The 27,343-nt window shown below is 36.4% G+C and overlaps 1 protein-coding gene across 1 annotated transcript in view; it reads left to right on the top strand.

The window, feature by feature from the left end:
• Window positions 1-27,343, top strand: part of IKKepsilon (I-kappaB kinase epsilon) — a 406,399-nt gene that overhangs the window by 239,385 nt on the left and 139,671 nt on the right. Inside the window, exons 13-14 of the mRNA XM_090415707.1 lie at window positions 513-637; window positions 9,195-9,271. Of these exons, the coding sequence (XP_090271833.1) occupies window positions 513-637; window positions 9,195-9,271 (202 nt within the window). The remainder of the gene's footprint in view (window positions 1-512; window positions 638-9,194; window positions 9,272-27,343) is intronic.

Below are 27,343 nucleotides of genomic sequence, written 5' to 3'. Positions count from 1 at the left end.
TGTTGTTTATTAAGAAGTCTATAGTCCTGTTGATGCTTTCTATGTTCAGCTGGCTGACTCTGAGCAGTTGCCCATGGGACCAAGTCTTAGGACACTTCTGGTTGGCAGGATGAGTCCTAGTTTCTGTCATTGTAACCTTTAGACTGTTTGCATATGCGTGTACGCTAATCCTGGAGATCCTAAGATAGTCTGGATAGCCAAGTCATTCTAGCTGTTTAGTGTTACCCAGGGTGCACCACGTTGAGCAAGCTGAGTTGCACTCTGCTTTGCTATTATTCAGTTGCTTTGTCTCACTTTGGTATGATGAGATGTTTATCACAAAATGTGTTTTTGTATTAACTACCTTAATTTAAAAAAAATTTTTTTTTTACTCTCAAAAAAACGTATTTACTATTATTAAGTAAAACTTTTCAGTTTTACTATATACTGTTTTAAGTACAAAACATGAACTTTTAGCGATATTATCTAGTAAACTAATTTGGAACAATAACCATCTAATATATAATTTCCAGGTATTTGGTCACCTGAGTGAAACTCAAACCTCTGTGAAAATGCTCGAAACAAAAATTTTACATTCCTGTTATTTACAACAACAGTGGGACCAAGCTGTTTCAGATTGTACAGAGTTAAAGGGATGGTAAGATAATTTAAATGTTAATTAGCATAGTAAATTATATTTTAATTATAATTTTTTAATTAACATACTAATGGCTGTTGCATTAATTTTAGTCTGTGAATTTCAGTTGCTAAGTGTCTTAATCTATCAGCTTAATTTTAGGATTGCCTGTAATTATATGTTGAACTGTATTTATACTAAGAATAATCATGATTTCTATCTGGGAGCATTACAACTCAGGTGGGTTTAAAATTCTCCCCAGGAAAAAAAAAAAAAAAAAAAAAATACTAAATCAATCTAACACCTTAGGTGATGTATTTAACATTTTTTTTTCAAAGGAAGAGATAGAGAGTAGCATCCATACCTCCCTTAATCACTATGAGGATGGTCTGAAAAGTTCTCGGCCTTTACCATAGATGGCAACACTATCAGCAAGATTTTTTTTTAAGTTGGTACATCTGTCATAAGCATCCATGTGAAATTGCAAGTCATTCTATCAAGTAGTTGGTTTTATACAGCTGTCTGAAGCAAAATAAAATTCTTTGTAAAAGAAGGTTTAACTCCAAAAGAAATTCATTTGAAGTTCATAAAAGTTTATGGACACTCTTCTCCTTCATTTTTGACAATTAAGAAATGGGTGGGCTGCCGAGTTTAAACGTGGCCATACCAGCCTTGAAGATGATCCAAGTGAAGGACGTCCAAAAAGTGTAACAACACCAGAAATCATTGATCAAGTGCACAATATGGTATTGGATGACCGGCGAGTCAAAGTGCATGAAATTTCTGAGACCATAGGCATTTCAAAAGAACGTGTAGGATATATTTTGCATGAAGAATTGCAAATGAAAAAGCTTTGCACAAGATGGGTGCTGTGCTTGTTCACAGCAGATCAAAAATTCACTCGCATGAAAATCTCTGAACAGTGCTTGGAGTTTTAACAAGAATAAAACTGATTTTGTGCATCAATTTATTACTATGGATGAGACTTGGATTCACTGTTACACACCAGAATCCAAACCGCAGTCAAAACAGTGGACAGAAGCCGGTTGTTCAGTGCCAAAGAAGACAAAGTCAGTTCCATCAGCAGGAAAGGTCATGGCATCTGTGTTTTGGGATGCTAAAGGCATTTTGTTTATTAATTATCTTGAAAAGGGTAAAACAATAACCGGGGAATATTATTCTGATCTTTTAACCAGACTGGATGAAAAAATTTGTGAGAAAAGACCTGGTTTGCAGAAGAAAAAAATCATCTGTCATCAGTACAATGCACCTGTCCACAAAGGTGTTTTGGCAATGGGAAAATTAAGGGATCTGTACTATGAATTGTTGGAACATCCACCTTATTTCCCAGATTTGGCTCCCTCTGCCCTGTCTCTTCCCAAAACTAAAACTCTTCTTTGCTGGGCAGCGTTTTTCTTCGAATCAAGTGGTGATTGCAGCTGTAGAGTGGTATTTTGCAGATCTTGCTGAGAACCTCTACAGGGATAGGATGATGGCTCTGGAGCATTGCTGGAATAAATGTATTAGTCTTAAGGGAGATTATGTTGAAAAATAAAAATAATTTTGAATTATAAATTTTTTTTCATTGTTAGGCTGAGAAATTTTCGAACCACCCTCATAGATAAATATATTAGTCTAATAAACGTAAGCCTTCAACTTCTCTAAAATCAGAGAAGTCAACAAAGCCAAGAGAATAGGTAAATTTTTACAGTGGAACTGTCATGGATTCTGCCATAATGATGATATCAAGGTTCTGCTGCAAAAACATTAACCATCCTGTTTCTGTCTGCAGGAAACATATTTAAAACCCAAGGAATACTTAATCTTAAGGCATTTCACTGTTATTCATAAGGACAGAAATAGAGATGGTCTTGCTCGTATTGGACGTGGTTGCTATCTTACTGGACAATTATATTCCTTTTCAGCATGTTCAAACGTCTCTAGAAGCAATAGCTATTAGCCTCTTAATGAATTACAGGATGTTTCATTTATTTACCACTGGGTTCTGAGTTAAATGAGATCGACCTTGCTAACCTTGTATTGCAACTCTCTGGGCCCTCTTTATGGGTGGTTTTAATTGACCCAACACTTTGTGGGGTAGTGCCAATACAAGTGGATGGGGCCATATCATTGAGCATATGTTTTACAATAATGACCTCTGCCTTCTTTCTGCAGTAGATCTTTCACTCTGCTCCCCTGCCATTCTTACACTGCTTACATGGGGTGCCAGCGAGCATATATGGAGGTGTTCATTTTCCCATGAGTTGCACTATGTCCTCACAGGAACCATGTTCTATATATACATGCATATCCATGCAGAAAATGACCAAGCTGACTGGAATAGTGTTTCTCATCTTGAAATTTAATACTGAAGCAGTCATGTGAGCAACAGATTGTATCCAGGCAGCAAAAATAGCAATTCCCAAAACATCATCTTGATTTCTACTCTCTTCAAAACTTTGGTGAAACCTGGAACTCTCTGTTCCAAACAGCCAAAAAAAAAATCAAGCCTGGGCATGGGGTATATTTCATATATACCCTAGCATATCAGATGTCATAGCTTTCAAACATACTCAGTCCAAAGCATATTACATTAGACATTAGAGTCAAAAGCAGTTTTGGAGCCAATTTACTTTATCTATTAATCAAACAAGCTCAAAAATTGTGTGTGATAAAATCTGGAAAATGAAGAATAGAGATATGATATGCAGTTTGTCTATCTTGGTTGTTGCCAAAACCATTGCTGACATTTTGGGAGAAAATTTTGCTATTTTTGAAAATATCAGCAACAGCTTCATATCCTCTGGAATTGTCAATATTGAAAGAATAACAAGAGAAACTGTGGCTAAACTTTCTGCAAATAAGCTGGAGCCTACAACCAGCCATTTGTTAAGAAAGAGCTAAAAAGTCTGTTTCTCTTCCTCTCTCATCCTAGGGCGATAGGACCTGGTGACATCCATTATGAGATGTCATTAGGCCTTATTGTTGCAGAGGAGGAGATCCATCATCTCTGGATCTCCTTCTCTTACTATAAAAAGGGTTTCCATATTCTTGGCATAAGTCAGTTGTCATTGCCATCCCACAACCAGTAAAGGATCCAACACAGGCAAACAATTATCGACCTATCACTCCAGCCTTTGTAAGATATTAGAGAAGGTGGTAAATGCCAGGTTTTTCTCTATTATTTAGAAAGTAATGAATTTTTCTCCACTACACATTGTGGCTTGTGTAACACTTCTCAACATTGGACTTGCTTGGTCCATTTAGAAACATGTATAAGAGACTAATTACTAAAATAAAGAGCCAAAAGGCTCCAGTTCGGTGATGAAAAATTACATAAGCAAAGTGGATATTAGATCCAGCATTATTTCAAAGCCCAATGTAGAAACTATATAAGTTTCGTAAGTTGACCAGAGAGCTTGCAGGAATACATTTCTTAGCATCCCCGAGTTGCCTTAGTGTAGCTTAATGAGAGTTTTTGTTCTCTTAAGGTATCTGCCTGGTTCTCTGACGTTTGAAACATCTGTTAGGCTATTGAAACCTTATCCAAATGAACTAATAAAAGACGAATATATAGATGCTTGGACAGCACCTGTGTCTTTTAAGTAGTCCATGCTAAGACAACTTGGGGATGCCGAGGAATGTATATCCCCAAGCTCTCTGGTTAATTTACAAAACTTTCATAGTTTCTACATTTGGCTTTGAAATAATGCTGGATCTAATATCCACTTTGCTTAGAGATGCTCTTGAAATGAAAACATCTAGCTTCAGTCTTTTTTGTTATCGAAAAAAAAAAGTCTGGAGATATTAAAATGCATATTAAAAGAACTTTAATCTTGGTCTTAGGGGACACCTGTGTTTATTAAAAATTTTCTATCGAGTTGAATCTTTCAAGTCTGAGTGTAAAGTACCATATCTCAGTCATATCAATTAAGGGTATTCCTTGAGGTACACTCTTTGCTATCAAAGCTAACTAGATCAGTGAACAGCTTCCTCCCACAGTAGACAATGCTCTTTTATGTTGATGTCCACAATTTACTGTCACTTTGGTAATGAATGTAATCGAAAGACAGCTTCAGTAAGCAATCAGTGTCCCTCTTCATGGGCTCTTAGTAATACTTTCTAGCTTTTAGTTGAAAAAGTGCCTATGTATGCTTCTGCCAAAAACTTATTCTTCACTCAGATCCTGATTTAAGAAATGCAACAAAGTATTATTCCGGTAGAACCAAAGGTCAAGTTCTTGGTGCTCATTTTTGAGGAAGCTTACGTTTCTTGCACATGTTCATCAACTTAGAGAAAAGTGCAAAAGAGTTTTCACACTCTGTCCACTGCAGAATGGCATGCAGATCATGTTCTTTGGTCTACTTTTATTGTGAGCTTGTATGGTCAATGCTTGATTATGGATCTCAAGTTTTTAAAGTTCTGCAGAGGAGAGCACACTCTGATGCCTTTATATTCATTGAAATATGTTTCTTATCCCTATCCATCAACAGGGTATACAAATAGTTTCTAGTGTTTTTTGCTCACATATTCACGGTCTTTATGTCAAAGGGAACAAACCTGCTATGTTGCTTTGATGAACACCATTGTCTCTTAACTGTATCTCAAAAATTAAGTCTCATACTCTCTCATCTATTTGCATTTAAATGCACACAGAGTAGCCCACTCTGAATTCTTTCCCATCTAACACTGATGGTTCAAGATCTGAAACCTCTGTTGGTTATGCTGCTGTGTTTCCTGACCTTATATCCAATCAGATCCCACTTGAGTGCAGTAATTATACAGCAGATTTGCATACTATTCAGCTTGTACTTGTGCACATACATGTAAATGCTATGAAAAACATATGATATAATATATATATATATATATATATATATATATATATATATATATATATATATATATATATATAGAATTCATTGAGTTCTGTACTGGCTATCTCCTCTCCTTTGCTTTATGAGGTTTTACACCTGTTTCTACAAAATGAAAATTCTTAATTTTGAGGCTCAGTTGTACTGGATTTTAGCCCCTTGGGAATTAAAGGGAATGAGATTGTAGATATATCTGCTAGATCAGCTCATACTTTTTCTAGTACTGTTTGACAGTTCCATATATAGACTACAGAGAATTTATAAGATCAAGGCTAATTACCCAATGACAGTCTTCATCCCATGAAGTACTGACAAACAAATTACATGAGATTAAGCCTGAAATTAAGCATTTGCAGTGTAGATAAAAGAAGAGAGGAAGTTCTTACCAGGCTCCACATAGATCACCTTACATATTTTCTTACTTATTGAGGGTTGATGACTCGGTTGCATATGTAAAAAAATGCAATCTGCATTTTACCATATGTCATTTTCTGGTGGAATTCCAGCACTTCACATGAGAGAGGAATGAAATTTTATTAATTTGGCTGAGCCAATACACTCAGGCACATCTTATCAGACTTGGGCAAATTACATGAAGCTTTTAACTTTTTACAAAGAATTAATTTATACAAATAAATGTATTATATATTCTATTTATGTGTAAATAATGAATCGCTTAATTTATTTAAAATTTGCTTTTATTATTATTATTACAATTATTAAATGTGATACCTCCAAGGAGTCCAAGCACTCATTATAGGAGAGCACTCTACTCCAGTACACACGGTGGCACTAATACTATCAATGCCATCTACTGCCCACACCAGCAACAACAGTATTTTCTGTTTTCAAATTGCTTGTGTTCTCATGGCCAGTTTGCTTATATACTGGATGAAAAACAGGTTTTCATCCAGTAGCAGGTTTTTTTTTTGGGAGAAAAAAAAAACCTGCTACCTCCATATGAGATCGGCTAATCACCTTCAATTGAAAAAGCTCATATAAAGATTCCTCTCATCATGACAAGAATCCAACTTAGGTCTTTTCTGGTCAAAGGGCACAATATACCATTGTTCTTCCAATTGCTCTGTAGAGGCACTTTTTTATATGCTAATTTATCTGTTGGTGCAGCATAATTTTTTCTGCACCAATAAACCATAAATTAGCCAAAATAACATTTCATTATTGATTATAATGTTAATCATAATGGATTAGTTAAAGTCAGTACATAATACATTTTGTTTGTCTATCCCAAATCACCATGTATCTCTGTTCATTCAATGCATACCTAACAAACCTAAAATTGATGGATATCTGATAAGAAGTACAAGCTGTGGTCAGCTCCCCACATTCTTGCAGTCTGTGGTTTCCTCCCAGTTATCTAATTTTGATTATATATGTAGATTCATTCACTTTTATAATTTTAAAATCACTTTTAAAATGATAAAATTCTTCTAATATACATATAGTTGCAAAAATTACACTTTAAATATTTTGATTATTTAAAGTATGTCATCTCTCACTATCGAAATACCATTTAGCAACTAACTGACCATATGAAACAGGAAAATAGCCCTAATCCAAGTCTTTTCATCCATTTTTCAAGACATATAGTAGCTAGTCATCAGTTTACAGTTTTTCAAAACTGATCATCATCATCATCAACAACCATGGGTCCAATGCCCATAGGTGTCTGCTGCCATCTTGATATGATTCTTCCATTACATTCTATTTTGTGCAAGATGACTCAGTTTGTGTATAGAGTTTCTGCACCATTTGACAATGTCATCGCCCCATTCTCTGTTTGGTCTTCCTCTTTTGTTCTTTCCTTCAATTATTCCAAACAGCAACGTTTTTAGTTTTTTCTCATCATTCATTCTACATATATGGCCATAGATGTAGATGTAGTTTCCTTTTGAATTTTTTCTGGATCAGGTTTTCTTTTGGTTGTATTCGTCTGTAGATTTCCTCATTGTTCACTTTCGGTATCCAGCTTATTCTCAAGATCTTTCTATAGCACTTCCTCTCAAATGCCAATATCCTCCTTTCACATTCTCTCAGGAGTACCCAGGTCTCGCATCCATAGAGCATGCTGCTGAAGATACAGGTTTCTACAATGTGCAGTTTAGTTTTCATCTTTATAGCTCGGCTCTTCCATATTTTGTCCATGTCTTTTAAAATAGTTGTTGCTCTGGCTATTCTAATTTTTATCTCTTTTTTGGAGTTCAAGTCATGCATCATATGGCATCCAAGATATGTGAAGTGTTCCCCATTTTTCAGTTGAAATCTATGTATCGTAACTCTGTTCAGTAACTCCTGTTATCCGAATATCATTGTTTTAGTTTTTTCAAAGTTGACATTTAGTCCATATCTTTTTCCTTCTGTGTATAGTGTTTGAAATGTCTGTTCCAGCCTTGCTGCATCTTCTTCAATCAGGACGATGTCATCTGCAAAGCAGAGGTAGTTTATTCTCATGCCATTTATTGAAATGTCTTCACCTTCTTCTTTAATCTTATCTAGTGTTCTTCCCAGATGTGTGATGAAGATGATTGGTGATATTGGGTCCTCTTGTCTTCTGCCAAACCAATCTCCAGTCTCGCCTGCTATCCTGATTTTTGTTTGTGCTTGGCTGTTTATATCTTTCAGCAGGTGGATCAATTTATTGTCCACACCATAGGATTCTAAGACAGCCCATGTTATATTTCTTCAAGCTTTCTCTGCTATTAGTCTTAGTGCAAGTATTTGTTGCACTGTACTTCGATCTTGTCAAAATCCAGCTTGCTCATCTGGAAAATGTGCCTCCATATGCCCCTTCAGCCATTCTGTTAATATTTTCATCAGCACTTTGCCAAGATGACTCATTAATGCAATAGTTCTGTAATTGGTGCATTCTAAAGCAATGCCTTTCTTATGAAGAACAACCAAGACCCATTTTTTCCACTCTTCGGGGGCATATCCTGATCTCCATATTTCATTACATAGCTGATGTATTTCTTTTACAACTGATTCTCCCCCATATTTTAGCATCTTGCCTATTATGTTGTCATTTCCAGGACTCTTGTTGTTTCTTGAGATGTTTTATAGCCTTCTCACCTCCTCTTCCAAGATGTCATTTTCAAAGATCTCTGCTGGTGGAGAGATTTCTTTTAGTTCTTTTATTACTTCTGTTGCAGTATCATTTGAATATAATATCATTATTATTATTATTTTGGAATGTTATAGTTTCATATGCAATAAGTCAAAAGTAATGCTTTTTCACCTCTGTAATGCAATTAGAAGAACAATGGGACTCAGATCTTCTTCTATCCTTTGACAGGAGAAGATCTGAGTTCAGTTCTTATTGTGATGAGAAGAATCTTTGTGTGGACTTTTTCAGGTGAAGGTGAGTTATCTGATCTCATATGGTAGTAGTAGTAGTGTTTTTTTGTCCTGGAAACGCATTTTTCATTCGACATACAGGTAAATTGGCCATGAGAACACATGCAATTTACAGGCAAAAAATACTATTGTTCTTGATGGTGAGTAGTAAATGGCATTATGTGCAGTTGGAGAATTAAGTAGTAGAGGAGCATTTGTTAGATATGTGTATAGTGGAGTAGAGTGCCCTCCTGCAATGAGTCCCTGGTGGTGTCAAGTAATAATAATAATAATTGCATTATAATAAATTTTCAAGTCAATGACTTAAAGACTGATAATAACTCTTACAGCAATGAGAGAGCTGATACTTATGTGTGTAAGATAAGAGACAGTTGGCAAGCTTTAGTTAGAGATAAAAGCATCAGAAGTAAGTATTTTTATTAATGTCTTTTTTTTTGTTGTTGTTGTTCATTAAAGAAAGCACATTTTCAGTATGCACATCATATATATATATGATACATATATATTTAATTTTTTGATACAGATTTGTTGAAGGACAAAAAATGTTGTTCAGGAAAAAATCACTTTAATTAAATTATTATGAAATGAAGAAGAGTTGGCACATTTAAAAATATACAGAATCTATATATTTATTCCTTTTTATTTGGACATTATCAGGAGGAGATTACATTGTTATTGCATTTCTACTATTCATGTCTTGGTCACAGTTTTGTGTAAATTGGCGAACACACTATTGGAGTTCATCGGAAATAATGGTAAGTTTTTCTAATTCAAGGCAGGGTTATACAAATTATTACAAAATAATCATAATAATAAAATAAAAATATGTGAACATTTAATCCTGATTGTCCTCCAGAACTTTGAGAGTTCTGGAGGATAATCAGGATGGGCATGCAGTCAGGGCAGTAGAGAAGCAGAGCAGATGATGTAGAATTACTCATTTTTAAAGAAACATGTGGTCACCTTTAAATCTCCTTGAGTGAAGAATGTTTGTTCGATATTTCTGCTGAGATTAGAATTCAAGAAAACCCAAGATCACATAATTTATAATAATAGTTTGAATCTGATAAAACTGCCCTTTTATAAACAAGATTATGCACTCAGATAGATTTAAATTTGATTGTTCCTTGAAACATGAAATTCCACAACATTCTCTGAGTATCATCCATTCTGATTGCATGCTTGTCTCAGATTTCTAAAAATAATCTTGATTTTCAATTTTTTATTTATTATTATTATTTTTTAATGTTTGTAGTGAATTACAGGCAAACGACTACGTACAAATACTCAAAATATGAATAATGATATGCACAGACTGACAAATTGCAACTCTCAATTCATTTAATGAATGCAAAACCCCCATACTTACAGCTTTATGACACATTAAGTTCACAGATATTTTACAATGCACAACAGAAAATTTTCAATATGGCAATTCTTTTCCTTTTATATGCAGATTTATTGAATATTCTTCAGTTGAACATATTTCATATTTTAATGCTGTGTGCATTTATATATTACCATTTTATTCTTTTAATACCATTGAAATATGTAAAACAAACAAGAAGAAAATAGTGATTGTGAAAGTGCTAAAAATGGCCAAAAAAAGTCAATTCATTTAAATAGAAGCTAAATTATACTTGCCAGAAAATCATATTGTAAAATCCTTTATCCAAGTATAAGCAAACAAAATTTGCACATGAAGTATCTTCATGACTTGTATATAGAGGTTTAACATTGTCTTAGTATCCCATAATACAAAACACATCTTTTTTAGTACAATGTATAATGCTATGCATTATGGGAAGGGTCACTATCCAGATGGGTTTTGACCTTTTTTATTGAGGTGAAAAAGTGAAGGGATGTTCATCATAGACTAGAATTGTTAGTGTAGGGATGAAAGAGAGCATAGCATTATGATAGAAATGTGTGATGGAGTACCAGTTTGCTTTGAGAGCAGTGCTGAAAGTGAGAATGAACGTAAAAATACAGAACGAGTGAATGGTTTGAAGCAGGGGTCGTGAATCTTTTTGAACCAAAGAGCCATTCCACCAAAAAAATTAATTAAAACAAAATTTGGGAGCCGCAACTTCAATTCGATATTTCCTGGTGACTCAAAGTTGCAGTTAGTTCAAACTTAGGTAAATTTGTTTTTAATTCAATACTTCCAGATATCAAATACCACTTTTATGTTTGCATAGAAATTTTTTATATGTTCAATAAATAAAACAACATTAAGTTTTTAATCACAAAGCATGCTTAAGTAAGTATAATATTGCAAAAAATTCAGAATTTGTATTGCAAAAAGAATTAGTTCAAACAAAAATACAATATTATGTATTTTAATAGATATTTGATTGTTTTAATTTAAAATTCACTAATGAGACTTTTGATTTTGCATCTTCTCAGCCAATTTACTAAATCTGGATTATATGTTGTGCACTTTAATAGTAATTCGGTTCTCAAACTTTCATCAGTCAATTTGTTCCTATACTTATTTTTAATGTAATTCATTTGAAGTGAATTACATTAAAAATTGTACATCGAACCGAAAAAAGTCAAAACCCCAAAAGCAAGTCGCCTGGTATTTGAATAATTAGTTGAGAAAGAATTCCAACATTTAAATATAATTTCCTGTGGTGTTTCGTACATAGTTTCCTCATTTTTTTTTCAATTTGTGCTGCCATTTCCTGAAGTTTTTGTACCCAGATACTTTTATTCTGAATTTCCAGAAGCTCCATTTGTAGTTCTGCAATTGATATTCCAAGAAAAGCTTCAATATCTATTAATTTTAAATTGCAATTTAACGGATGTAATATAAATTTCATCATCTCCTGATGTTTTTTAAAATCCTGAAATCTGCTTGTAAATGAATGTAAAATTACAGTAATCATTTTAGTGAATATTCTACAATCAACTTTTTCTTCATTTAAATTCAATTTATAATTTTTTTGATTTTCAAAATATATAAATTTTTCTTCAGTAACATCTTCGAAAAACACTCTTATTTTCTGTTCAAAGGTAAGGACTTCCTCTAGTAATTGTAAGGCTGTGTTTCCCTTCCCTTGCAACTTCAAATTTAACTTATTAAAATGTCTCTCATATCAGGCAAAAAAACAAAAATTTTGTATCTATTCGGAATCACTGAGATATTTCACATGATTTACATTATAATTTTTAGTAGTTAAGAAAAGTATTGCTTCTTTTAAGAACTGAAAAAAAACGTTTTAATGCTTTTCCTCTTGATAACCATCGTATAGTTGTAAATATCACTAAATCTTTGTTGACTACCTAGTTCCTCTAAAAATGTGTCAAAAAGTCTGTGATTCAATGCCTGAAATCAGATGAAATTCATCATTGGCACAACAACATCATCACCCTTTTTTAATTGTGGTAATAATTCCAAAGAATTTGCAACTAAAGCTTCTTGATGTAGTGTCTTGTAGTGTGTCCTTTAAGTGTTAGAAGATCAAGAAGTTCTTCTCCAATACTGGAAGATGTGATATATTTAACTATCACGCAGCATTGTACCATATTGGAAATATCATTTGATTCATCAACCGCGATAGGTATAAATCGGTAGAATTAATATCCATAATTTGCATATTTGAAACTTCTGCAGAAATTGTTACAATCCATTCCTTGACAGTTAGTTCTAGCCAAAAGAGGTAAATCTTTAATTTTTTTACGTATCTTGTCCTTATTTTTCATATCCATAAATAGAATTTCAGAGACATTATACATGCAATATTTTAGAAATTCACCATCGGTAAAAGGTTTTCTCAGTTTTGCTATTTCAAGGAATAACAAAAAACTTGCTTCAGTAATATTGAACGAAGATTTCGTCCAAGTTGACAAATTTCTTTGCTGAAGCAATGTTTTATTTTGTAATTCTTCAATAGTTCAAGTTTGAATTATATATATAATCAAGTAATGTTGTTCGACATTACTTCATTTATTATTCTGAAGTCGTAGATAGCAAATTAAACATTGTGGATTTCCATTTACTTCTATAAATGCATATTTCTGTATCCACATTTTATTGAATCCTCTGTTTTCTTCGATTATTTTTATTTTTCTTGAACTCATATTAGGAGGGTTATTATCACAAATTTACCTGCAAGTAAAAACACAAATTCAACATAATAACATAATAAAAATTTAATTTGTGCATAACATTACCTGACACTAAATTAAACACCAGTTTAGTACCACAATAAATAAATTAATTAACAGAATATTTATTTTGACAGTTAAAATCTGTATGTATGTATGGAATAGATGGTGGAGATAGTATGCATAAGCAAATAAAAGAAATGAGTGGAAACAGGGTAATTATTATGGGAGATTTCAACTATGGTAACATTGATTGGAAGGAGGAGAGGACAAATGGGAGGAAGGAATTGGATTTTATGCGGTTATTAAGGGATAATTATCTGCGACAGCATGTAATGGAAAATACTAGGGGTCAGAGAGTGCCTTGAACTGGTAATTGCATCTGAGAATTTCACTGTAATGAATATGACCATGTTGCCACCAATTAGTGAGAGTGATCATAATATGGTCTTGACTTGGGAGGTGGCTAAATGTGTGGAATTTACAATTAGGATAGGGTACATGTGGAATTATCGGGCTGATAAGTATGACAAGCTTAGGAGATTGATTGATTCAGTGCCATGGCATGTACAACTGCAAGGACTAGAAGTTGATAGTGCATGGGGGCCGGTTAAGAAGTGTTTGCATGGAGCAATGGCTGACTGTATACCTAGAGTCCAAATAATAAATCAAGTAGAGGTTAAATGGATGAATAACACCATTAAGCTTGAGCTGCAAAAAAAGAAACAACTATATAGGGAATTTAAGGAGAAAGGTGACCAGCAGGCACATGAACGATATAAAGCACAGAAGGGTAACAAGTGTGGTAAGAAAAGCAAAAAAGGATTATGAAAGAACATTGGCCATGCAGGCTAAAGAGAATCCTAAACAGTTTTTTCGATATGTTGCTAGTAAAAGAAAAAATGTATATGGCAGAATGATTTTAAAGAATGCCGATGGTAGGGAGGTAACCGAATCAGTTGATATAGTTGAATTACTGAGCTAGCACTTTGTAAGAATATATCTTCCAGGTGGTGACATTACAGAAATGAATGAACCAATAGATTATATGGGAATTGTGGTAAATGAAGTGGAGGTGAGTAGTCTATTGCAAAACCTCAATGTCAATACATCTGTGGGATTGGATGGTATACTAATTTGTGTCTCGGTTCTGGGTTAGTCCCGAGAGGGTGGAAAGAGGGGAAAATAGTTCCACTGCATAAAGGAGATTCCAAGACTGATGTTATAAATTACCGACCGATTAGCATATCAGGAATCGTTGTCAAGGTCTTGGAGAAATTAGTCAAGAGAAGAATACAGGATTGGATAGCTGAAAATGGGATACTGTATGGGGTATATTAATAATAATGTAATGGGATTCTACTGGACCTTGCCAAGGCCTTTGACAGGATACCACGTGGAACTCTAATCAATAAACTGGTGCAGATGGGGATGGATATAGGGTTGGTGAGATGGATAGGAGGGTGAATGATGGAAAGATACCAGAGAGTGATTTATTCAGAAGTGAGTCCAAAGGACGGCTTGTGACTAGTGGTGTGCCGCAGGGCTCTGTTCTTGAACCACTACTTTTCAATTTGTTCATTAATGATATAGGAAAGGATCTGAGAGGAACTGTTCATTTGTTTGCTGATGATGCAAAGTTGGGTAGAGCAATTGTGAGTGCACAGAATGTCAAAATTTTGCAGGATGATTTGGATAGTTTGGAGGACTGAGATAGGGAAAATGGATGTCAATTTAATGTGGCAAAGTGTAAGGTTATGCATTTTGGAGTGAAAAGATTAACAGCAGTATATCATATTGGTGGAACCGTACCCTAGGAGATTGATGAGGTCAGGGATTTGGGAGTGTTGGTGGATAGGGAGTTGAAGTTTAGGGGGCACATTGCAAAAGTGGCTAAATCAGCTCATCAAATTGTTACACCTGATATCTCAAGAATATAGTATTCTCAGCTATCATGGTGTAACATGAAGAATAAATATCATAATTTAAAACCCCTGCATAAAAAAATGAATTATTTAAAAGAAAATATTCTTGCATCCAGTAAAAAGTATAAAATGTAAAAATTGTTATTAAAATAGCTGACAGAGAAAGGAATGTACTTGTGTTGTATTATGGCTTAAAATAAGGAATTTAACTAAGTATGTAGCTAACAAAAGAAGGTATAGTTTGATATTGTAATGCGATTAAGAATGAGAGAGTTAAGTAAATAAGTAGGAAGGGATGAGTCATAAAATACGTTATGTGAGAGATTAAGTTTTTAAGTAGAATTCATAGAAAAGGTTTGAAAGGGGATTAAGTCAGGCTAGCCCAAGAAAAGCAGAGCTATCGCTACAGACATGTCGATCAAATGACGTTTGGCGGGAAAACGCCACCCTAATTGGTAGATGAATGAAAACCAAAACCAAGTAGAAGGAGGGGGAAGGAAGTACGAAAAGGTGCCGTTAGGGGAGCAGCTATAAAAGGGTTGGTAACCCCCCCCCCACACACACACACAGGGCTTTTTAGATTACTTTTTTGGCAAGAAACTTTTGGGAAGGACACTTTTGATAGTCGTCCTTTAGTTTCGGTTTGGTTCCGACGATGTTCACAGGGTTTTCCTGAGAGGGGAGATATGGCTTATATCTTCTTGCCACAACACGGAAACGAAAGTGAGCGGGATTATTATTCCCGTATTCCTATGTAGGAAGCGAAATATGCCATAGAGTCATAGGAAAGGAAACATATTCTTGGTGCTTCGACTTCAGCGATAACTACGTTAAATCAGAGAGCTGTATAGATATCGATGTCCTTGTTTCGGGTAGCACAGCCGATCATGCAGGTGAAATTTATGTAGTCCTGAGTTACAAGAAGTATACCAAGCTAGTTCGTTCAGAAGAAGGTAAAAGGCCCATAAGAAAAGCTAAAGAAAGGTATCGTGAAATTTGTCTAATGTTAACTAGAATTTGTTTGTGAAAGTACCATTATCCTACTACGGAACAGTTAAAGTGATCAGGGAGAGTTTATAATAGGGATTTAGAATTTGATAGAGTGTATTAAAAGTAAGCTGGCTAGTGTTAATGATTTGTGTAAATTAATTGTCCTAAGAATCTTTTATGCCTACTATATTGTGTAAGGAAATTTAATGACATAGTTATGTGTTAGTGAAGTGAATGGTTTTATTAATTCTCTTTGAGTTTGAATAGTGTGAATTAAGAGATTACGTATCCTGAGAAATTTGAGTGCCTAATGTGATGTGTAGAAAAGTGGAAATGTCTTAAGTATGTGTTAGAGCAGTAAATGAATTTTGTTAGTCTACTTGAAGTTGAATAATCTAATAGTGTGCATTAATCTAATTTGCCCATGTTAAGCGATTTTATGTTTTGAATTGTTATGGCGGCATGATCGTAGTAACCATTTAACAGATCATAGCCTAACAACTTGTAATAAGCTAATTTTAGTGTGTAAGTGTTTTAGTTTAGTATTTTGAAATGTACCATGTTTAGAGAATTAATAAACCTTTTGTTCAATGATAAAAAAAGTTGTCTGATGTTGCTAATCCAATTCACCGCTTAGAAATTATCGTACCTAATCACGCTGGGAATTAATGTTAAGAAATTTAGTGTTGGAATGAGATTAAGTGTCACGACTGCAATATTATTTGTACACTAAGAGATATATTTAAGATTGATTTTTCTCCCTATTTATGACAACATAAATGGCGCAGATAATAACCTCTTGAAATTATTGTACTTAGTTACGCGGTAAAGTTAAGTTGAGATTCGAGTTAAGTGTCACGACTGCAATAGTTACACTTTGAGATATATTTGAGTTCTTTCTCCTTGTTTATGCATGTAATATCGTAAACTAAATATCCTAAAAGGCACAGTTAAAATACAAATATTAGAGGTACTAAGGGGAGGAATAATTTAGATATTGGTATAAGTTTTGGTGAAACCTTGTGTCTAGAAGTTAGGAGGATATAGATAAGTGGTATTTGTAAAAGAGAACAAAAATCGTAGACTGGGACACAACAAAATCACTTGGTTGCTGAAAAATACTTTAACAAGCAGAGACAAACAAGTTATTGTTCCACTATATCGAGCCTTGATAAGATCCCATTTAGACTACTGTGCCCAGATATGGGCGCCAGGGTTTCTTCATGATGGGAAGGAGGTGGAGAGGATCCAGAGACGAGTGACCAAGATGATTGCAGATCTGTGGAATGAACGTTATGAGAACAGGTTGAAGATTTGTGGGTTGCAAAAATTGGTTGATAGGTGGAAAAGGGTTGATATGATTGAGACATTCAAATTACTCAAGGGTTTCTATAAGATTAATCCAGAAGATATTTTTGAGAATAGGACTGGTGGTGGGAGGACTAGGGGCCATACATGGAAGCTGGGCAAGAATGTGGTTAGCACGGGTGTTAGAGCTAGGTTTTTTACTTGGAGAGTGGTGAATGAGTGGAATAAGCTGCCAGAGTCTGTTATGGGTGCTATGACCGTGAATGAGTTCAAGGTGAGGTATGATAGATACTGTGTGAATGTTGAATAGTTGTTCTTGACATGATGTTAGGGCCTCCCTCGATGAGTCTGTTGATTCCTTGGAGTTGCCTGAAATAATAATAATGTATCTAAAAACCGTGGTGTTTGACAGGACAGCCGATCAATTAGTTCAAATTTTCGCCGTTCCACTAGTTACTTTAGGCATGCGTAACACACGTCACATGCATAGTATCTGGCACCACGAAGAGGCCATATCAAAAAACAATATTTAGTTGTTTGTATTAATTATGTATCTTTTCATTCAATATAAAAGAGCTGCACTTTGTTCAGCCAAGAGCCGTATGCGGCTCCGGAGTTGCCGGTTCCCGATCCCTGGTTTAAAGGATAATAAAAATGATGAGTTAGTTGCAATGAGTGAGATTGCACGGTTGCGCAGAGTGATACACAGGCAAAGCAGAAGGTGAAGCATTTGTAAAATTCTATACTGAGTGTATCAGCTACTAAAAGGCAAAAGTATGATGAGAAAAATAAGAGTATGATCGTGAGTGTAAGCAAAATGAAGGAGCATGTATTGTATGGAGATTCTTTATTAAGAGGTGTAATAGATGAGTGTGTTAAAATCGTACTTACCTGATGCGAAAATTAAGGATGTAAGTGAGTCTGTCGGAGTGCAAAAGCAGAGGGTGAAAGAAATGATAGTAGTGGCAGGAACGAATGACTTAAATGGAGATAAAATGGCTATAAGAGAGGATTTAAAGGAATTATTAAAGGTAGCAAAAGAAAACAGTGAGAGAATTAGGATAATGAGTCTGTTGCCACGGTATGACAGAGAAGAGACGAGGAAGGCCATAATTGCAAATGACTCTATGCACAGGTTATTTAAGAGGAGTGGTGTGAAGTGAGTTTGATGGGTGAAAGGATTTATACAAGTAGGATGGTATACATTTGAATGGATATGGTATACAGAGACTTGAAAAAGTGTTGTTGAATGAAGTGGAAGCAGAGTGCAGAATCAGGGAAACTAGCATTATTAAGGGGGGGGGGGGGAAGTAGATATGCAGACTTTAGGGAGGCAGTTGAGTGTATGAATGTGTATAATTTGCCCGAGCAAGTACGAAGGACAACAGATCAGAATGGGATAGTTAGAATAAGGCATCGAAATAAGGGTGGGACTAACAGGCTTCTGCATTTCTTGTATACTAATGCCAGAAGTATTAGGAACAAAAGGAAGAATTTTTGGCCTTGGTTGGCTCTCTTCCAGGTCACAGATTATTGGCATTAGTGAAACATGGTTGACTGAAAATGATATAGCTAGTGGGATTGAATGTGAAGGGTATAGTGTGTTCAGGAGGGACAGGGAGAATAAAATGGGAGGAGGAGTGTTATTGATGATAGCTGGTGAACTGGAGCTAAGGAGAATAGATGTTGAACTGCTCAATAGAGAAAAGAGCACATTTGAGGCCATTTGGTGTGAGATTGTGGCTAGCAGAACAAAATATACAATTGGCTGCTGCTATAGACCAGGTGATGGAAAAGATGGCGGAGATAGTATGCACTAGCAAATAGAAGAAATGAGTGGAAGGAGGGTAATTATTATGGGAGATTTCAACTATGGTAACATTGATTGAAAGGAGGAGAGGACACACAGGAGGAAGGAATTGGATTTTATGCAGTTATTAAGGGATAACTACCTGACACAGCATGTAATGGAATATACTTGGGGTTCGAGAGTGCTTGACCTAGTAATTGCATCTGAGGATTTCGCTGTAACAAATATGACCACATTGCCACCAATTGGTGAGAATGATCATGGGGTCTTGACTTGGGAGGTGGCTAAATCTGTGGAATTTTGAATTAAGACAGGGTACATGTGGAATTACCAGGCTGGTAAGGGTGACAAGTAAGGGTGGAAAGAGGGGAAAATAGTTCCGCTGCATAAAGGAGATTCCAAGACTGATGTTATAAATTACCGACCGATTAGCATATCAGGAATCGTTGTCAAGGTCTTGGAGAAAATAGTTAAGAGGAGAATACAGGAATGGATAGATGAAAATGGGATACTGTATGGAGGACAGCATGGTTTTGTGAACGGTAGATCATGCTTCAGTAACTTGCTCACGTTTTATAACACAGCGACAGCTGAATTAGATAAGGGTAATGGGTTTATAGTGATACTGCTGGACCTTGCTAAGGCCTTTGATAGGATACCACATGGAATTCTAATCAGTAAACCACAGCATAGGGGGATGGATATAGGGTTGGTGAGATGTATAGGAGAGTGGTTGATGGAAAGATATCAGAGATAGTTTATTTAGGAGTAGAGTCCAAAAGACAGCCTCTGACTGGTGGTGTGCCGCAAAGTTCTGTTCTTGGACCACTGCTATTTAATTTGTTCATTAACGATATAGAAAGGATCTAAGATGAACTGTTCATTTGTTTTCTGATGATTGAAAGTTGGGTAGAGCAATAGTGAATGCACATGATGTCAAAATTTTGCAGGATGATTTGGATAGTTTGGAGGACTGGGCTAAGGAGAATGGATGCCAATTTAATGTGGCAAAGTGTAAGGTTATGCAATTTGGGGTGAAAAGGTTAGCAGCAGTATGCCACATTGGTGGAACTACTCCAGGAGATTGACGAGGCCAGGGATTTGGGAGTGTTGGTGGATAGGGAGTCAAAGTTTAGTGGGTACATCGCAAAAGTGGCTAAATCAGCTCATCAAATCACTTGGTTGCTGAAAAATACTTTGATGAGCAGAGACAAACAGGTTATTGTTCCTCTGTATCGAGCCGTAATAAGAACTTATCTAGATTGCTGTGCCCAAATTTGGGTGCCAGAGTTTTTTCTTGATGGGGAGGAGGTTGAGAGGATCCAGAAACGAGTGACCAAGATGATAGCAGATCTATGGAATGAACCTTATGAGAACAGGTTGAAGATTTGTGTGTTGCAGACATTGGTTGATAGGTAGAAGAGGGGTGATATGATTGAGATATTCAAATTACTGAAGGGTTTCTGTAAGATTAATTGAGAAGACATTTTTGAGAATAGAACTGGTGGTGGGAGGACTATTGGCTATCAATGGAAGCTGGGCAAGGTTTTTTACTTGTAGAGTGGTGAATTAGTGGAATAAGCTGCCAGAGTCTGTTGTGGGTGCTATGACTGTAAATGAGTTCAAGGCAAAGTATGATAGATACTGTGTGGATGTTGAAAAGTTGTTCTTGACATGATGTTAGGGCCTCCCTCGATGAGTCTAAGGACTCCTTGGAGTTGCCCGTTCTAATAATAATAATAATAAATCGATGAAAGACAGATAGATACAAATTGATTTAAAAAAAAAAAAACCTCGGCGCTTTTATATCATCATGTAGCCAAAGCTATCCTGTTTTCTTTTGCACCAGTCTCACACAGCTGAACAAAAAACAGCCAAAAAAACAATTGAAATTACAATCCTAAGATGACTGATACCTACCTAGGTGGTTAGCCTTATCTAAATTAACTGCTTTGAGTTGTCCTTCTCTGTCTGCGATTGCACTCCTATCATCCCTGCAATTGACCATAAAACCACAGTGAACTAAGAGGATGGTGGAACCATTTAAAAACCTCTCATAATAAAAAATAGACAGAATTTTATCTCTCATTGATAAATATGTGGGTGACCTACACCACCTATCCAAAAATTTGGTATCTGCTAGATGCATCTTTCTGAATACAAAAAGTAATCTGACTGAACGATAAAATTTTCATAATCCAATATTGTAAAGCATTTGTATATCATATTGCTGGTGTTCAGATGCATGTTTTTTTCTAACTTTCCATAAATAGTATTTTAAATCATTAATTCTAAAAATCAAAATTTTCTTCCCATTGCTGACAAGTGGAGAATACTGCAAAAACAGACCTGAGAACTTGAGTTCATTATTCTTTTGTAAATAATGAACCCAACACATTATGTAATCTGTTCCAAATATGCGAGGCAAGAAGGCAGAATTCATGTTCTGCTGTTTTCATTCTATAACAGATGCCACAGATTAGATCTCTGATTTTAAAGTACCTCCATTTGATGGCATTTCCTGGAAGGTGACCATATGCATTTCTCCAAGGAAGATCCTCCTGTTAGGGTATTCTTGGAACTTTAGTTATGAAACAAAGTGTTATTCTCATTATCCAACTGTGGAAGTTTACAGCAAAAGAGATTAAAGATTTCCTTATACCAAATTTTGCTGTTATTAATGAAAAGAATATCAATGCTTGTAGCAATCTTAAATCTAAGCTGAGAATGTTGTAGTATTCAGAAACACTTTCATCTCTTGGACTTTTATAATCATTTACTCCAAATAGTGGGAAATGAAAACCAAACCCAGGTAGTACCAGAGAAGGTCTGCACATCGATTGTTCTGCAATGTAAGCCTGTGGGTTTGAATCCCGCTATGGGCATGGATGTTTGTGATTATCTGTGAAAATGCTAGTGGTGGTGGTAGTGGTGAGCAGTAGATGGCGTTGGTGTAGATGATGGTAGTCGCAGTTTATTGTATAGTTGGTGGATTGAGTGGTGGAGACAGAGAGTTGTAGAGTAGGTGACCTCCCTTGATGAGTATAATAAATTTAGCCATCATCATCAAATTCCTGCCATGTACCCTCAAGGGGTGTACATTGCTCACAATAAATTTAGTTTAATCCTTTATTCAATTGTGAGCAAAAAAATTTGCGCCTGAAAATATCTTCAGGACTGTAGCAAGTTGGTGCAACTGTTGGTAACTCAGAGCAAAGGTGGACCAAGCTCTCATCACTCCTTGTCTCAGTATCTCCCACCATGCAAAGCACATGTCCTTGAGGACATATATAATGCTATGCATTGAGGGAAGGGGCACTACCCAGATCTGTTTCCCTTTGTTTAAGTGTGGGGATACCTATCCAAAAACTCGCAAAATCCCCCGGATCACCCAAGAACAAGTGACCTGCAGGATCAGAAAGTCAGAAACTCAGGTGGCTCTACACCGTGGCAGACTTCCCACCTCCAAGCAGAGCCGCTCGTTTGCTCATCTGTAAGGGTAATAGCAACAGCTGTGCCTCAGTTAACTTCACAGGCTACATCATTGCCATTCATTACCCCACCACGCAGGCCCTGGGTAACAGCAACAGTTGAGACTCAGTTAAAAGTTCACAGGCTACAGCATTGCCATTCATCACCCAAGCTTCCAACTGGTTTCGACCTTTATTGAGGTCTCGTCATTGGTAAGCAGACCCAGAGGTGGTAACACTAAGGCAGAAACAATAGAGTGGTCATATTTACCTATATGAGTTGCCAACCGGTGTACCACCTTATTATTAAATTATTATTTTTATTATTATTATTATTATTATTACGGGCAACTCCAAGGAGTCGACAGACTCATCGAGGGAGGCCCTAACATCATGTCAAGAACAACTATTCGACCAGTTGTATTTGACCCCTTTTCTGCCTATCAACCAATTTTTGCAACCCACAAATCTTCAACTGGTCTCATAAAGTACATTCCACAGACCTGCAATCATCTTGGTCACTTGTCTCTGGATCCTCTCCACCTCCTCCCCTTCAAGAAGAAACCCTGGCACCCATATCTGGGCACAGTAGTCTAGATGGGGGTCTTATCAAGGCTTGATACAGAGGGGCAATAACTTGTTTTTGTCTCTGCTTGTTAAAGTATTTTTCGGAAGCCAAGTGATTTGATGAGCTGATTTAGCCACTTTTGCAATGTGCCCCCTAAACTTCAATTCCCTATCCACGAACACTCCCAAATCCCTGGCTTCATCAATCTCCTGGAGTACGGTTCCACCAATGTGATATGCTGCTGCTATTCTTTTCACCCCAAAATGCATAACCTTACACATTGCCACATTAAATTGACATCCATTTTCCCTAGCCCAATCCTCCAAACTATCCAAATCATCCTGTAAAATTTTGACATCCTGTGCACTCACAATTGCTCTACCCAACTTTGCATCAACAACAAACAAGTGAACACTTCCTCTCAGATCCTTTCCTATATCATCGATGAACAAATTGAAAAGTAGTGGTCCAAGAACAGAGCCCTGTGGCACACCACTAGTCACAAGCCGTCCTTTGGACTCAACTCCTGAATAAATCACTCTCTGGTATCTCTCCATCAACCACCCTCCTATCTATCTCACCAACCCTATATCCATCCCCATCTGCTCCAGTTTACTGATTAGAGTTCCATGTGGTAATCTGTCAAAGGCCTTGGCAAGGTCCAGTAGAATCACTGTAAACCCATTTCCCTTATCGAGTTCAGCCGTCACTGTGTTATAAAATGTGCGCAAGTTACTGAGGCATGATCTACCTTTCACAAAACCATGTTGTCCCCCATACAATATCCCATTTTCATCTATCCAATCCTGTATTCTTTTCTTCACTAATTTCTCCAAGACCTTGACAATGATTCCTGATATGCTAATTGGTGGGTAATTTACAACAGCAGTCTTGGAACCTCCTTTATGCAGTGGAACTATTTTCCCCTCTTTCCACCACCTCGGGACTAACCCAGACCCGAGACACTCAAATTAAACAAAATGGTGAAGGGTACTGACAATTCTTTAGTCGCTTCACGTACAACACGAGCTGGTATACCATCCAATCCCACAGATCTATTGACATTGAGGTTATGCAATAGACTACTCACCTCCATTTCATTCACCACAATTCCCATATAATCTACCTGGTTTATTTGTTTCTTCAATGTCACCGCCTGGATGATATATTCTTGCAAAGTGCTCGCTCAGTAATTCCACTATATCAACTAATTCGGTTACCTCCCTACCATCGGCATTCTTTAAAATCATTCTGCCATATACATTTTTTCTTTTACTTGCAACATATCGAAAAAACTGTTTAGGATTCTCTTTAGCCTACATGGCCAACATTCTTTCGTAATCCTTTTTTGCTTTTCTTACCACACTCGTTACCCTTCTGGCCTGTGCTTTATACCATTCATGTGCCTGCTTTTCACCTTTCTCCTTAAATTCCCTCCAGAGTTGTTTCTTTTTTTTGCAGCTCAAGCTTAATGGTGTTATTCATCTATTTAACCCCTACTTGATTTATTATTCGGACTCTAGGTATGCAGTCAGCCATTGATCCATGCAAACACTTCTTAACTGCCTCCCAAGCACTAACTTCTAGCCCTTGCAGTTGTACATGCCATGGCACTGAACCAATCAAACTCCCAAGCTTGTCATACTTACCAGCCCAATAATTCCACATGTATCCTGTGTTAATTGTAAATACCACACCTTTAGCCACCTCCCAAGTCAAGACCCTATGATAACTCTCACCAATTGGTGGCTGTGTGGTCATATTTGTTACAGCCAAATCCTCAGATGCAATTACTAGGTCAAGCACTCTCTGACCACTAGTATTTTCCATTACATGCTGTCGCAGATAGTTATCACTTAATAACCGCATAAAATCCATTTCCTTCCTCCCTTGTGTCCTCTCCTCACTCCAATCAATGCGACCATAGTTGAAATCTCCCATAATAATTACCCTTCTTCCACTCATTTCTTCTATTTGCTAGAGCGTACTATCTCCACCATCTTTTCCATCACCTGATCTATAGCAGCAGCCAATTGTATATTTTGTTCTGCTAGCCACAATCTCACACCAAATGGCCTCAAATGTGCTCTTTTCTCTATCCTGCAATTCAACTTCTATTCTCCTTGGCTGCAGCTCATCAGCTGTCCTGAACAATATTTCCCCCCCATTTTATTCTTCCTGTCATTCCTGAACACACTATACCCATCACATTCAATCCCACCAGCTATATCATCTACAGTCAGCCATGTTTCACTAATGCCAATAACCTGTGGTCTGGAAGTGCCAACCATGGCCAAAAAATCTTCCTTCTTGTTCCTAATACTCCTAGCATTAGTGTACATGAATTTCAGACTCCCATTAGCCCCATCCCTACCTTGATGCCTTATATTAACTATCCCATTCTGATTTGTTGTCCTTATTTGCTCGGGCATATTATACTCATTCATACACTCAACTGCCTGCCTAAGGTCTGCATATCTACTCCCCCCCCCCACTTAATAAATCTAGTTTCCCTGATTGTGCACATCCACTTCATTCAACAACACGTTTTCAAGTCTCCTTACACCGAATCCATTCAAATGCAAGCCATCCATCTTATATATCTAACTCATTCCACACACTTGTCATATATAACCCACACATAAAGTCATTTGCAATTATTGCCCTCCTTTTAAACACTTCACTGTCATACCGCGGCAAAAGACTAATTATCCTAACTCTCTCGCTCTTTTCTTTTGCTACCTCAAACAATTCATTTAGGTCCTCTATCATTTCCATTTTATCTCCTTTCAAATCATTCGTACCTGCTACAACAATCATTTCTTTCACCCTTTCCTTTTGCTGTCTAATAGACTCAGTTACGTTCTTGATGGTCGCACCAGGTTGGTACGATTTTGTCAAATCCTCTACGAACACACCTTGTACTAACGAATCTCCATACAGAACTCTCTCCTTCATTTTGTTTACGTTCACACTCATAGTTTTATTTTTCATATCATACTTTTGATTATTGGCTGGTACACTCAGTAGACTTTTGTTCATATGCTCTAGCTGCCGCTTTGCTCTTTGTATCGCTCTGCTCAACAACACGATCTCACTCATTGCATCTATTTCATCTTTTTTATTTCCTGTTAAACCATTAATTTGCTCTGAATTAATACCATCATTCACACTTTCTACATTCACGCCCTCACAATTCTCTGGTACAAACTCGCCATTTCTTGTCATATCACTATTTTCTTCATTCTGAAGTTTGACAAAAATATCACAGTCACGACCTGAAATACACTTTAATTCCTCATTTTCCTTACATTTTCTACACACATTCACTCCTTTATTATCATCTAACCATACTCCAACCGCACCCCGCAAAGCATACATTTCGCAGATAGTACACTGAATAATCTCCTTTATATTACAGTTATTGAATAAAGATGGCGAACCATTATTACTAGCTGCCATTTTCCTTCTTATGGGAGCCATACTCACTTCTATCATATTTTATCAAATTAATAATTGAAACACCAAAAACACACAAACAGACACACTAAGATATGCAAAGCAAACAAAACTACATAATATTCAACTAATTTATCAATGGTAACGTAAAATAAAACTTATCTTATCAGGAACTCTGAACAACACTACAGACTGCGAATCAATACTCTGGATTTAGAGAAAGATGTTGGAAGTTTATTTTGCACTTGGTTAGACTATAATGAATTTAATTTCATCCTTTATCCAAGTGTGAGCAAACAAAGTTTGCACCTGAAAATATCTTCAGGACTGTAGCAAGGTGGTGCAATTCTGGGTGACAGCAACAGCAGACCCAGAGGTGGTGACACTTAGTGTCACCACCTTTGGGTCTGCCTCCCACTGACAAGACCTCAATAAAGGTCGAAACCGATGTCTGAGTATTGGCCCTTCCCTCAATGCATAGCATTATACATGTCTGCAAGGACATGTGCTTTGAATGGTGGGAGATACTGAGACAAGGACTGATGAGAGCTTGGTCCATCTTTGCTCCGAGTTGCCAACAGTTGCACCACCTTGCTACAGTCCTGAAGATATTTTCAGGTGCAAACTTTGCTCACATTTGGATAAAGGATTAAACTAAATTTATTATCGTCTAACCAAGTGCAAAATAAACTTCCAACTCCCTTGATGAGTCTTTGAACTCCCTGGAGATGTCATATAATAATAATAATAATATTTTATAGGATTTTGAAGCTGCATTGCTTAAATAGCAGAATTTTAAGAAGCATGGAAGCCCAAAGATAGCTTTGGGGCT

This window comes from Typopeltis vanoorti, chromosome 1 (genome assembly GCF_054136105.1).
Source record: "Typopeltis vanoorti isolate ZY-2024b chromosome 1, IOZ_Tvanoo_1.0, whole genome shotgun sequence".
Classification (NCBI taxonomy): Eukaryota; Metazoa; Arthropoda; class Arachnida; order Uropygi; family Thelyphonidae; genus Typopeltis; species Typopeltis vanoorti.
This window is presented reverse-complemented; position numbering and strand designations above follow the sequence as displayed.